Here is a 15401-nt window from a genome sequence, read left to right on the forward strand (position 1 = left end):
AAATTCTCACACCAAGAAAGTGAAACTAAAAATGTTTCTGATTAATTATTGATCGATTATTAAGATCTTTTCTTTTGATCAAATAATTGATGCGGCAGTAAAAGCCTAAAATTAATAATTAGTATAACAAAGTTTTGGTGTTTCACAAAGAAAGTGTTCAGAGAAAAATGTTCCCAAAGGCTTCTCGCTGATCAGATATACTTTGGATTATATCATGATTCATGTATATTATTTATATTTGTGTCAGTCGTGTGGTTTGGTACTCACACTGACTGATCCACAGCCGCAGAGTCAGCAGGATGTTGAAGACGACGGTCTTGATGAAGATCACTCGGAGGCAGAAGATGGTCAAAGACGCGAGGTTCACCGTCACATCTGTGAACAGCAAAGTCACAAACATTAAAAAAATGGACACAGGTTTTTTTAAACTCAAAGTCACCCGATCAGTCAGACTGAAGACGTACCTGGTTCCAGAGTGTCGTCACACGGTTTGGATCCCTTTTCTGAAACACATCAAACAGAGCAGGCGATCATCAGTTTCGTTTTTAATGGTTTTAATCACAACAACGACAGATTTACAGAAAAAAAGTACATGAATTTCATCTCAATCTGACTCGATCTGATTGGAGACCCAACTATACTACATCCCGCCCACCGATAGCCTTAAACCTGACTGCACCACAGACCTGTCAATCAAACAGGCACGCCCCCAAGAAACACAACTTTTTGAAGCTTACTTTCGAATTAATGACGGGATTATTTTCAGACGAACCGCCAGAAAACTAAGAAGAATGAGCGACTTTAGCTTACGACACCACGATAACTCGCAGAGAAATTTTATTGACTTTTATTGAGTTTTTTGGAGCCAACCTCTAGTGGCACTCGGTGGTATTGCAGCTTAAGGCACTTGCACATCAGCCTCATTTTTCACCTGGAAGCTACGTCCACTTTTAGATACAGTCTATTGGTTTTAACACATTTATAAAGACGTCGAAAAAGAAAACGGTAAAAAAAATAAAAATAAACTGGAATTTTTGTTTGATCTCAATTTTTTTTAATCCTTCTGTTCAAACATTGAGTGGATCACAGATTCAATCCAAGATTTCTAGCTTTTTAAATTACATTTGACATATTTTTTTTATATTTATGCATGGGGATATAAGCTGTCTTCTAAATATTAGATTTCTTTTTAAATTGTGAATTTATTTTCCCATTAATTTCACTCACCTTCACAATGCATTCCATTATCTGGCAGAAACACCACCTGGTTGTACACATCGAGGTCTGGAGATATTGGGACGGCCGAGGAGTTCTTGAAAAGGTCTCCGTAATATGTATGGTTGTTTGCTGCTTTATGTCTGGTGAAGCCAGTGGCCAGGCACGCCGTTGTATTGTCATTTCCCACTTTGTAGTAGGACGGCTTGAGATCGGCCCCTGAAAAGACACAAGAGAGACGGCTCGTGAAACACAAACGCTAAAACATCTCAGAGGGAGGTTTCGAGGAGTCGACCTGTTAGACGAAGAGCTGAATCCAAAAAGTTAAAGATTCGTTGCAAAACAAATAATTGTAATTCATTATTTAAAACTTTTAATAATACACCTTATGAAGAGAAAGAGGCATTTAATGGCATTAAACATCGGAACACAGAGTCGGTTGTCAAGCGTGGACAACAAAGAGTTCACTTACTAAACTCTTTTCGTGTCTCTGATGTCGAAAGTGATGTCTTTAACGTAACTTTTACCCGTTGTTCATTGAAAGTCTTTTAACTTTGTCATTTATTGGCTGGTTTAACGGGTCAGCCTGAATGTTTTTGTGAAAGTTTGCTCCAAGATAATTTGGAGTTCAGCCAAGAGACTTGAGCTCCCTCGGGTAAAAACAGGCGACCCAAAAGGCTAAAAGGAACCGACAGCAGTCAATAATCAAAATAAACAGTGAACTAAGGTGGCACTAATTCATGTGCCATTAAACCATAGAAGAAGAAGGAGGTGCAACGAGATGTCGTCATGAAAAGAGTCAAAAGCGATGGAAATCTGACATTTCTGTTCCAGCTGTTTTTATACACGTGAATGGAAGCAATTCTCACGATTAAGTAAAATAATCTTGATGTGGTGATGATGAAATAACAATGACAGATCTACTCACAGACACACTGTGATTGAAACCTACTCAGAAACATTTGAGCAGCTTCACCAAAAATGAAGTTCAATATTTTAGACGTAATGATCCTAAACAGTCCAGGCAGCGAACCGATTGGAAAAGAGGTTTTTATATTTAAATGTGTCTTACTCAGAGGAAGCTAGATTTGTTATTTCATGAACATAAAGTCAAAAAATGGACGACAAACCATTTTAGACAAGAAACGTTTGTCTCTCGACTTTCACTCCTAAAACGCACTTTAGCAAAATTTTAAGTTATAATTTTTCTATTTACGTCCTCTGAACAGCAGCAACTTTTTATATAAATTCCTGAGAGTTTATACCATCATGTGTTGAGAATATTTGCAATAAGGTAAAACGTGATTATCTAACATTTGAGTATAGCGGCTTAAGATATCCAAAACACACTCACGTGACAATATAGTAACTTTGATTCCAGATCCAAACACAAGTTTGTTGTTGTTTGTATTCACACAGCAACTCAGGCGTGTTCGAAAACCACTGAGGCTCCTTCATTAAACTCAGATGAGTCAGTTCCTCGCAACATTTTTGAATTCATATTTTTCTTTTTTTTAATGCGGTCTAACACAAACAGTCTACATTTGGTGAGTTGTTTTTTGTTTTGTTTTTTCAGAATCTTTTCAATATTTGGACATTTTAGTGTCCTGGTCAAAAAAAATTATAGATTGATCGATTTATTCAAATTAAGCGAGCTATACATCTGTGAATAACCAGATAAATGGTAATGAAACATTATGGTGCATTCAAAAACAACTGGGAAGTTGGAAAGTTCAGAGTGGGAAAATACACCTGCAGGCCTGTCAAACTGGAAAAAAAATCCTACTTGGAAAGTTGGAAATTTTAGAGAACTCCGAGAAGTCAGTTTGATGTTATTCGACTATTTGAAGAGATTTACTTTCTCAGTGCAAAATTTTAACACTTCATGGTTAATTTAGCTCGTGCTAGTTAGGGCAAGGTATTGTGACGTTAAGCGATACTTTATCAACATGACAAAAGAAAATGCAGTTTTCATGTGTCTAAGGTAATGTTAGCCTTCTGGCTTGCCATTTACCGTTACTGTGACTGACAGAAATCATGCCATGTAGATTAAAAAGCATTTAACTTGCTGCTAATTTGCTTAGCTAACGTTACAACAGACATACGAACAGGACACGAAGCAGGTAACTGATCAAACCCATCATGTGAATGGTCTCGACTGGGAAATGGAAACTTTCCCGCTTCCCAGCTGCCTGAACGCAGCAAGATTTTCCTCTAGTTTACAGAGTCCTGTAAGTTTTATAAGATTCCCTCTTTGGATGTGAGTTCTTGTGGTTAATATTTCAAATGTGATACACGCAGATTTAAGATGGTTAACAACTTACTAGTCTGGACATGAAGTTTGATTCCGTCTCCAAAAGTTAACTTGAGCCCAGAATTCACACACTGATCACCTCCAGCACAAAAACACTCAGCTCTTCCAGCTGTTTGCTCACCAGTAACTCTGCTGTTTGTGAGACCACGTTTCCATAGAATTAAATTATATCAACTTCATTAAATTAACATTAAAAACAATTTGTTCGTAAAATGTGCTTTTAAGTTAAATTGGATCTTTTCGAAAGTAAATGTGGAGTGTTTTGAAGTCCAGACAAGAGATCCTTGTTTCCTGTTGCTTAAAGTATTGCTGGATGAGAATATTTAATGGATTTTGTCAGAACACACGAGCCACCACAACAACGGCTGAAGAATGCTGATGAACCTCACCAGATTTCAAAAATGTGATTTTTGAGTACTATTAGGGTTGAGACAAAATGCTGGTTTCTTCCAAACCAATCATGTGATGCAGAATATCATGCTAACATAAAACAATTTTTTTTACGAACTTAGGAAAATCATTTTTTAATGCTTTTTAAAGGCATTTCTACTTACGTGTTTGAACTCTCAGCTGAATTCCTGAAGCAAAAATTATTTTCACGTTGTTACTAGTCACACTCTGAATGTAACCTGAACAATAACCGACAGACACTCTGACACTCTTTTATATCTTATTTTTGTGTCAAATATGTAGCTACTAACTTTAATGTAATTGTACTTCTTGCAATAAGCAGCAAGAAATGTTCATTTTATGGACAAACATTAAAATATTTCCTAAACAACAGTAACCTTAACCTTTATGAACAGTCAGCTATTTTCAGAGTATATTTTCACCACCTTCACTTTTAACCTTTTATCTGGGTAATTATTCAATCATTTGATATAATACTTGCAGATTTTTCATATTGGCATTTATAGGAAGAAAAAAAATATTTGTTGTTAATCATTTTTTTACATGTATTTCACCATAAAAGGCTCCTCTTACTGCTTTTATTTCCCTCAAACTGAGTGATTGAAACAGGACTCACATGTTTCTACCGAGACTTGAATGCCGGATCCGAACACGATCTTTTGGAGTCCAGTCTGAGTCACACATTAGAGAGAGCTTAAACGAAAACCAACCCACACAGAGGATGGCCGTCACTGCTGCTGTCTGTTTCATATTCCAGTCTCAACTGTAATCATCTAACATTCAGATTTAATTCTGTTGATATTCTTGTGTTATAATCTGAACATGAACAAACAGCCTGAACTTTCAACAGCTGAATTTTTATTTGAAAACTTTTTTACAGAGCCGAGATAAATGTTTGGTGATTATTATAACTGCATCATCACAAATCAATAACTAACGTAATGTTTTACTTGGTAACTGATGGCTGTAAAATATCTGTTATAACTGCTATTGATCTTTGTCAATCAACAATATGGTAGCAGATATAATTAAAAGTAAAAGAGTAAAACGTTAAGTGCACGTGTTGTTGAATTCCTCTCCATAAACATTCATCCAAATAATAATTATGTGGTTTATCACTGATTGATTTAGTTCTTTTTAGAGTAATAAATCCAAAAAAAAAATCTTACTGTTTTGTATTTTTAGCTCAGTTCCTCGTCCAAAGATCAGCCTTCGAGTCCCATCATTCACACTCTGGGACACTTCAGCCCATAAACTGACTGAGATTTTTAACAGTAATTTATACCTGCTACATATGCGAGATAAATTTCTATGGCTATATTTAGCTTTCAGTGTTTAATCTGAAGAGCTGCAGGTTTGTTTATTTTCTATTTCCAGTTACATCAGTCTGATTATTGATGATTAAAAGGTCAGATTGATCACCGAGTCCTCAGTCAGTCATGTGTTTACAAAATATTTTTGAATTGTATTTTCCTAGAATAATTACTTATTTCCACAATACAATGCGTTTTTCTTGTAGGATTTACAATAACTTGTTAAATTTATAGTATAAAGAGCGACCCATTTTATTCAAAATCTTGTGGTTTAAATTTTTGTTTTTTAATTGAAATGTGGTCATTTGAGCAAAATTATGGAATGTCAGCATTAATGATTCAAGAATTCCACCAACATTAATTAACTAGGACTTTAAGCTTCCCTTCAAACACTGACCTTTGGATCAAACTGCTGTCGTCAGTAATTTTTTAGAAAATGACCGCTGAAAGAAAGTTCTTCAAATTCTCTTGCAAAAAATATAAAAATAATATGTTTCACTCTTACTGGATTGTATGATGAGTTTGGTTCCATTCCCAAAGATAATTTTCCGTGTAGCGTCATTCACACTGTGAACATTGTCAGCTCAAAAACCTCGGAACATTCAAACTCTCAACATTTTAACTCTACAGAATATAACATCCCATAATCTCAAAATTGCAGTAAACTCTCTCCAATTGTCTACTTGTCCTGTAAAGTTAATGTAAAGTGTAATGAGTGATAATGTGACATTATTGTACATTTCAACACATATCTCTCCAATCAAAGTATACTCATATTTTTACATGAATGTTCTGTGTTGGTTTTATTTAAACTTAAAAGCTAATATGTTAATGGAAACTGAAGTAACAGAGTTGACATTTATGATAATTGATTTATGCAACATACGAATACTGTTGATGAACTCACTTCAATCACATGTAAGCCCTGATTTAAAAATCAATCAAGTTCTTAAACCTTTTAAATAAATTTAAATGTGAATGAAATCATAAAATTAGGAATACCAATTTAAAGTTTTAGACACTAGCAGACCACAGTGAAGCAATAAATGTCTATTTAAGGGTGCAGTATTTTATAAGATAAAACAGAACAAAGTCTAAACAAATATATAGAAAGCCAGCAGCTAAGATGGAAGTAACACCTTATGAAATACACTGAAATGCACTGAAAAGGGGCAATCTTTCAAAGTGATCTTATTTATCGATATATAAAAACTGGACTTTACTCAAATCTAACAAGAATTAGTATTGAGTGGAAATATCAAGTTCACACTGTACACTGATGATTTGATTTTATGTCACTTAAAATTATTGAAAAGTGTGAAACGAGCTTGGTGACCAAATGGTGGAGGGATTGCAAATAGATTTAAGATAAAGAACTCAAACAGTGTTTGTTTATATTTGTCACAAGTTTCTTTATATTCATGATTTAGTTTGTAATAAGAAGTTTTTACTCACTGTTGTAGACGATGAGTTTAACTCCAGACGCAAATTGAAGTTTTTGGTAACCAGATTGAGTCACACAGTTCAGAAAGGCTGATCAATAACTCAGATACATCTTCTAGAAATTTGCGATCAGATTTCACAGGGATTTTAATATTTAAATTTAACAGTAGCAGTGATGAAAAGTTTGGAGCTGTCAAAGTAAAACATGAAATTTGTGCTGGATTTTCCCATAAGATAAGTTAAGAACTTAAAGAGAATATATGTTTGTAAAAGTTTAAAGAACTGAATGGTCAGTTGACACATAATATATGTTTATATTTACTTCAGGCTTGTTTAAAATACAAATAATTTTTACTCACGGTCGTGGACGATGAGTTTAGTTCCAGATGCAAACTGGAGCTTTTGGTAACCAGTTCCAGTCACACAGTACATGAAGGCTGATCAATAACTCAGATTCAAGAAAGGCTTAATTTATTTATTTATGTTCCTTGTACTTTTTGGTTACGACTTAGATTGACTATCTTATTAGAGAATTTAAAAAAAGTTTTAAATGAATGAACTAATTAAAGGAAAATTATAAATTGAATAAACATTTTACCATAAGGAGTGCATCTATTTCCATCATGAATAAATCTACAGATTAGTTTTTCCAGTACATGATTAATGGTTTTGCCCTGATCATGTCATTTATGATGACAAATGCCAAAGTTAAAAGTTGATAAAGATTTGTCATTGGTTTTTCAGTTCAGATTATGAACCAGCAAAAGAGGAATATTTCATGTACGGTTGTTTATTTATTATTATTTATACAGATATTTCCATCTTTACTTGTTACAAAGCTGTTACTGACATTTGCAGCTATAAAATACATTAAACCATGTCCACTAATGGTGTTTTAGCATTTTGTAAATTATATTAGTTGTCAGTGTTGATGCAGCTGTTTTTGTGTTTAATAATCTTACTGTTCAGTATTTTCAGCTCAGTTCCTCGTCCAAACGTCACCCTCCCAGACCCGTCATTCACACACTGAGTCGCTTTATAACATTAACTCACTGAGCAGATGGATGAGTATGTTTGATTTAATGAATCAAAGCACCTGCTATGCGTTTTTTGAATTGTATATTTGGACTCGTGTGTTGATATTTAATTCAGTGTATACATTAAAATCAGTTTCAATTGCAAATTTGTTGGGTTTTTGATAATGTTTTGTGTTTTCCACATGATAACAGCCGAATAACTTCACGACAACTAGACATAAAACTGGAGGAAGATGTTCTCATAAAAATGGTAAATTACATTTTAGATTTATGAAACATGTTTATTTATTCATTCATAATAAACAGTTTGTACTCACGGTCGTGGACGATGAGTTTAATTCCAGATCCAAACTGGAGTTTTTGGAGATTGCTTGTAGTCACACAGCTCAGGAAGGCTGAACAAAATCTAAGAGCATGCTTTTTAAGATTTAAAAGAGCTTTATCATTTCAAAGACGAAGTATATATAAGTTTATTTTTTTCAGCATTGTTCCCCCAAGATTCAGAAGTAATTAAAATGTTTTAAGATTTTGTGTTGAATCTGTTTAAGAGCTTTTCAGTTTATTGTCAGCCAGTTTTGGTTAAGAGTTAAAGGGAATGATTTAGCACATTATCTTTTATGGCAAAGAAAGAAAACACTCAAAATTATGTGCTGGAGCACCAAAGTGAACCAAAATATGTTTTACAGGAACCAAAATAATGGCTGGATTAAAGTGCCATTGGCTTATTTGTTGTCGGTGTTATTTTGTTCAAGAAAATTGTCTTAAATTTGTCTACATCAACAAATGTATTTATGTAAAGTGTAAAGTTTTAAAATTCAACTAAGAATATGTGTTAATAGTTTGTTTGTTTTTTAAAACTAGTTCGAACAGTGTGTGTTTTCTTATGTGGGGAATTTAATGTTAAATTATAGTCACCTGGTCATTTTCAGTCATAAAATATAGGATTTTTCACAGGTTAAAAGCTTAATGTCTAATGTAAACTATGGAAAACAAATTATCCATTTTGAGACAAAACATTTAGTAATGAAAAATCTTAGCTCGACTATGAAGTAAATTTAATTACTACAACCATTATTTCAGAAAAGTTTAACGAAGGTCATTTTCTTACTGGTTTGCACAAACAGAGTCACTCCGCTGCCAAAGAGAAGTTTTGCTCCTCCGAGATTCACACAACAACAACAGGATGAACTAAAACTAAAATCAGCTAATGGCCCATTTTAATGACTGCAAACTATTTCAACTTGAATTTACTGCCTATAGTACTATCAGAGAAATTCACCAGATTAAACCCTGTATAATGTCTACTTTAAACTGAAAACCTTGTCTTTTTTCAGTTTAAGGTCTATTATCAGATACCCATGTGGATCTACAGCATGGCACCATTTTTGGCTTTCTAATGGATAAATAATCTTGACTTGGAACATTTAAGGTATAAATTAACATGTTTTTGTTCATAATGTTCAGAGGTCAGTCAAAACTCTTCTGAAGGCAACTGGCACTTTGACAAATACACACAAAATCTGTTCAGGGAATTCCAAAATTAGACTATTGATCAAGCATCAATCTTAATGGATAAAACAAACTTACTGGTTTCAACTGTCAGTTTAGTGCCAGAACCAAAGATGATTTTGGTAACTCCAGATCCAGTCACACTGTGACACCAACAAATACATAAAGTCTGCTACTGATCACAGCTCAGATCACTGAGACACTCGAGTAAAATTTATGAAATACAACTTGTCTAATGATTTATCAATAGCACAGCTTAGAGCACATTAGGTGGTAATAATCTGCAAACATTTCTACTTTTATGTGGCAAAACTAATACAATTTTGTCAATAAATGGCATGAAAATGAAACTACAAAGTCTCACTGACAAAGTAAATCACATCTTTTGCAAATAATAAAATTCAATACAGCCACGTATCAGCTTTGAACCAGTTGAGTTAGCAATAATACCTGACAGTATCACATCTTTTGCAAACAATAAGATTCAATACAGCCACGTATCAGCTTTGAACCAGTTGAGTTAGCAATAATACCCAACAGTATTTCATGCCAATTCATTATTTGTTAAGTTGAATACATGACTGAAGCATTTTAAATTAACCAAAGATCTATTTTCTTACGTGTTTCTACGCGTAGAGTTGTCCCACTGCCGAACAGGAGCTTCACTCCATTATTCACACAGTGAAAACAGACTCAGCAACAACTGAAGTGAAAGCCGAAGTACAACTCAAAAACAAAGAGAGCGACAAATCATACAAGCAGCCAGCTAAAGGTTGGAGGATCAAGGATGTCTTTACAAAGGCAATAATGGGAATGAAATGTAAAAAAAATAAATAAAGAAAAGCAGCTGGAGACAGCGAAAATTTGAAGTATTAAGAAGTATTGTGATGTGAATGTGAAGAAATGGTGAGAGTTCATCTTTTGTTATTGATGCAAAAATGGACTGCTTAGTGAAACAGTATCAATAGAAAAGACTAATCTAAGAGTGCACAATGTGTACTTAAAGTATTTCACTATTTTTCTCGTTCCAGTTTCTGTACTCCATTTAACTAACAATTCTTCAATTGCGCCGGTAAAGTATAAAATTGGACTTACTTGAGCCAACTATCAGTTTTGTGCCAACACCAAAGATGATTTTGTAAAGCCCAGTGTCAGTCACACACTCCGAAACTCAAATACATAAAACACTACTGTCTACTGAAATGAGGCAGCAGATCAATCTGAAGTCAGTAAGTGTGGGGAATATAAAATAATTATAATTATGTGCAGTTAATTCAAATGTGACAGCACTGCATTTTTTTTTTATCATGTTAATAGTTGAGAGGAGTAAACTTAAAAAATAAGTTTTGTTCAATTGGCTTCAGCAAAGGTACTGACAAATTCTCATCAATAATTACTTTATTTTCTCGACCACAGAAATCCATGTTAATTCAACTCTGTCAAGCTTTTGTCATGACTTCAGCAGACAGCTTTAAAAATATATGTATAGTTTTCTTTTCAGGCACCTAGGCACAAACTTTGTGTGTTTTAGGGATATAAATTACAATTCAGGAGTGAGTGCATTACAGATTCTTAGCTGTATAACAGGCTTAAATTGGTTTTGGAAACAAGCAGCTGATAAAGTTGCATATAAAAGTGAATTTGATAAATTGTAGTTTGTTGGCTACGTTACGTCAATTGATGTAGTTTGGGTTATTTGTGATGAAACTGCAGGATAACATTTTAACAGGATAATATAATTTTTCACCGTAAATAGCTCAAACGTGACTAACTTTAAATGCTATAAATACCACAGTATAGAAGCAATCTTGCAGTACTTACTGGGATCAACAGTCAGTCTGATTCCTTCTCCAAATATTAATTTGAAGTTCCCTGTCCCACAGTGTTTCTAGCCTTAACAATAACTGTTGTAGAAAGTTTCTTACACTAACAAATTCAATCATGTCATCTGCAAATTGTTGAACTTATTCTACTCTTAGCTGAAGGGTTGAAGGTTTTAGAGCAATAAATTGAGAACAAAATTTATCTTAATCTAGCTTTTCTTAGTTAAGCAAACAACAAATTTTAGCTTGTCGTGAACAAATTAATTTACTTATTGTAAATTTGACTTCTACTCACTGCTTTCGACAAAGAGTTTGGTTCCTTTTCCAAAGATAAGTTTCCAGTTTGATCCTGAAGTAGTCACAGTGAATCTGATCTGAACAAAAACTTCTGCCGTTTTGAAAGTAAATTTAGACTTATAGTTATTATTCTTATTTTAACCATTAAGTCTTATGTTCAATTTATAATCACTTCATTTCTGTTTTAATTGATGGGTTGCTGTGTTTGGAGCCAGACTGTCTCCTTTGGTGTGTATTTTAAAGCTTGACCAGCTCAGTGTAAAACTTGAACTTGGGTTAGACGTTAAAGGTCAAAAATAGGTAGCAGAATTAAGTTGCTTATTGTACGATTTCTGTTTCACAATCATCTATACATGGTTCAGAAACAATGTGCTATGTACATCTGATCAATGGAAACTAAGTTCTTAAGTCTTTACCTGCATAATGTATATTCCTCAAGACTAATGACTGAATACTGTCTGCTGTGCTGCAACGCAAATACATTTCCATTGCGATGACAACACGTACATCGAGAACTAAGACATTTAGCAAGTTGGATGTAAAATTGTCATTGCCGTGTAATTTTCTTTAAAAACCAGAACAATCATTGTATATTTAAATAGATATCTGATAACTGGACATCATTGTCTCATTATTTCAGCCACTTTCCACCAATGAAACTAAAGACCCAAAAAAGCCTTAAATATTTAGAGTCAACAACAAAACTCTCCAAATTCAACAATTATCTTGATTGCCTTCTTGCAAAGAATGGGTCAGTGACTAATGAACTAAATCACGTCATCGGCAAACAATTGTACATTAAGACACATTTTTACTGCAATTTGTTTGTTTTTGGTTATTACGAAGAAGTTGACATTGTTTTCCAAGTTCTCCAATGCAAAGCATCACTTTATGATTAACAATTTCATAACCAAAAGGTTTCTTTTAGATCCAATTGTTGTTGTTTTTTATTCCTCTTGAAGTTACAAATTGTTAATACTCACTGCTTTCTACAGTTAGTTTGGTCCCTTTTCCAAAAATGAGCCTCCGTGTTCCTGTTGAACCAGTCACACAGTGGATTGGCTCTGAACAATAACAGCAGTGACCCTTTCCTTAGGAACATACTCTATCTATACAAAAAAATAATGCGTAAAATAGAAACTCTTATTGATTCTCATTGGGTTTAATTAGAACAATTGGATTTAAGCTGGAGAATCAAAATATGAATCAGATATTCGAGTTTGATCAGAGACATGTAGGAGAAATTAAAATGTTATCGGAGTGAATCTTAAATACTGCGTTTCTGTCCAAAGTTTAGGTTTACCCATTTTTTGTTTGTTTGTTTGTTTTTAACTGAAGCAGCTAGAGGATATTTTTGAAACCATTAAACCAGCTAAAAAAAAATGCGGATTTAAGAGTTGCATCAGATTGAAGAATTCAATGACTTACTTGATTGAACAGTCAGTTTAACGCCAGAGCCAAAGAGGAGTTTGTTGTTTGAATATTCAGTCACACAATAAGAAACCCAACTACACAAACCTTCACGTCAATGACACGCACTTAAGAACTATAAATTTGTTTGAACTGATCTTCTAATTGAATTTGATCATTTAAGCCTCTGTAGGACCAAATACAAATTTAATTCATAGAGTTACTTTATATCAAACATCACTTCTTACAAATACTTTAAAGAACTTACTTGATTCAACTGTCAGTTTTGTGCCAGAACCAAAGATGAGTTTGGAATTTGAAAAGCCAGACACACAAGAACAAACCCAAGTACATAAACCCTGAGCTCAAAGACACGCACGATTTCCGTATATTAAAATTTGTGACAAGTTTAAAACATAACAAAAGATAATATTTCAGAAATTAAACGTAATAAAAGCACAAGGTTTAGCATTTCAGAAACAAAGAAAAATGCTGACTTCAGTAATCAACAAACCATTACACTCCTTATAGAATATTTCCTACCTGGTTCAACTATGAGTTTGGTGCCAGAACCAAACATAATTTTTTCCCCATAGCTAGTCACACAGTGAAAAATGGAACTACACAAAACCTGACATCAGTGACATGAACTCTATCTATCGCTAACTCTATATATATATATATATATATATATATATATATATATACACACACACACACACTAGTAAATAAATCAAACCAGGTGGCAGGTAAAAAAAAAATCTACAGAGAAGATGATACTTCAGAAATAATATGTTGCACAAATATTTCTATTGAAATTAAAATCATCGAATGTGTTTTTTTTTTTGTATTAATCAAAGCTGCTGCTGACCATTTTTAGCCAACTACAGAAGCCAGGGATAAATAGCCAGCAGATTTCTTATAAATTGATAAAATGGCTTACTTGATTCAATCTTCAGTTTTGTGCCAGAACCAAAGACGAGCTTTGAATTTCCAAAGTTAGTCACACAATAAGAAAAGCAGCTACGCAAACCCAGAGATGAAAAACAGTACTGCACAAAGCTACTTTATATTTAAATATTCTAACTGTACAGAAAAGGAAATATTTCAGAAATTAGAGAATACAAAATCTTTTTGCCTTGAGTTTTTAGTTATTATTATTTATTTTTTTTACAATTTTTTTAATTACAATTATTCATATTTATAAAGGCAAGCTGTTAACTGGACCTCACTGGAGTTTTAAAAAGTTGCATTTTGGTCCAAAAAAATTTCTTAAATGAAAAAAATAACTTACTTGTTTTGACTCTCAGTTTTGTGCCAGAACCAAAGAGGAGTTTTGAGTTTCCATAGCCAGTCACACAATGAGGAATCCAATTTCATAAACTACAGAGAGGTCAATGACAGATTTTCTCATGGGCTATAAATAAAAAGGATATATATATATACACATATAAAAGGATAAAAGGCAAAACATATCTTCCTCTAAATTATCATTTGGCTCAAAAGGAACTGAATTGAAGGTTGATACCCTCTACATTTGACTAAAGAATTGTAGGTTTAAAACATGATTCTGAAAAATGAGAGGAAGGATGAGCGATCAGACAAACACCGGAGACAAGAAAAACTCAGAGATTTGCGGTGGATCAAATGTCTCAACAAATAAAGAAAATAACTTACTTGTTTGAACAATCAGTTTCGTGCCAGAACCAAAGACGAGCTTGTTCCCATAATTATTCACACAGCGAAAAGCCCAATGACATAAACCCTGAGATCAACTCTGAGGCCAGAACTAAAGGATTTGGAGCGATAGGGTTTTGTTGTGTGTAATTTATTATTTAAGACAGTACATGAAAGTTGTTCACGGAGGAACGTTATGAAACATGCTGACTTTTTTTTAGAATTTTTACTTTGTTCACTTTAAATTTCAACTCACTGTATGTCAGTTTGATCTTTACTGAGATTTTACAGTAAATAATGGTGTCATCACAAATAAATGAATGTTTATACATTTATATGCGTGATATTTGTGTTTCCCCATTTTCACTGATCAGTTATGTCCATAAAGTTAAAATATTAATCTGTGACAATGCTCAAACATGTTAAAATAATGGAGTGTATTTACCTTTTTAACTGATTGGAAATGAACAGGCTAAAGCACATACTTTTCCTGTTTTTAGTTTTTAGTTGTATTTGCAGCCATGTTATATACCTTCAATTAACTGCTAATAATTTACAATAATAAAGCAACTTACTGTTCACCACGATTAGTTTGATGCCCTCCCCAAAAATTTGCTTCAAGCCTCCTGTTCCAGTCACACAGTGTTTGTGTTCTCAACAAAAACCACAGTGTAAAGACTCCGACCGAAAGAAATTCAATTACATCATCTGCAAACAGCTTTACTTTTACAAGTTTATACGTTATTTTTCATTTATGATGAATTTTTTAAAATCTCCTCATTTTTGACGTTAAAAATGAAACTACTAAATAAACTACACCTCCATCTTTATTCTCATCAAAGTGTGCAATTTTGAATGCAGCTTGTTTATTTCTAAATAATGTCATAAATTGTGGCATAAACAGCGTAACAGTAAGTATGACAGATAATCAATTTCTTAATACTCACTGGTG

The 15401-nt window shown here is 33.4% G+C and overlaps 1 gene segment (V, D, J or C); it reads right to left on the minus strand.

Annotated features, from left to right (window-relative positions):
- LOC138633221 (M1-specific T cell receptor alpha chain-like) overlaps window positions 1–15401 on the minus strand; it is a 34209-nt gene that overhangs the window by 879 nt on the left and 17929 nt on the right. Inside the window, 3 exon segments of the C gene segment in view lie at window positions 268–375; window positions 465–503; window positions 1228–1434. Of these exon segments, the coding sequence occupies window positions 268–375; window positions 465–503; window positions 1228–1434 (354 nt within the window).

Source organism: Brachyistius frenatus, unplaced genomic scaffold, assembly GCF_029030835.1.
Source record: "Brachyistius frenatus isolate BFR_SWC_R1_liver_20210118 unplaced genomic scaffold, ASM2903083v1 Contig_211, whole genome shotgun sequence".
Lineage (NCBI taxonomy): Eukaryota > Metazoa > Chordata > Actinopteri > Embiotocidae > Brachyistius > Brachyistius frenatus.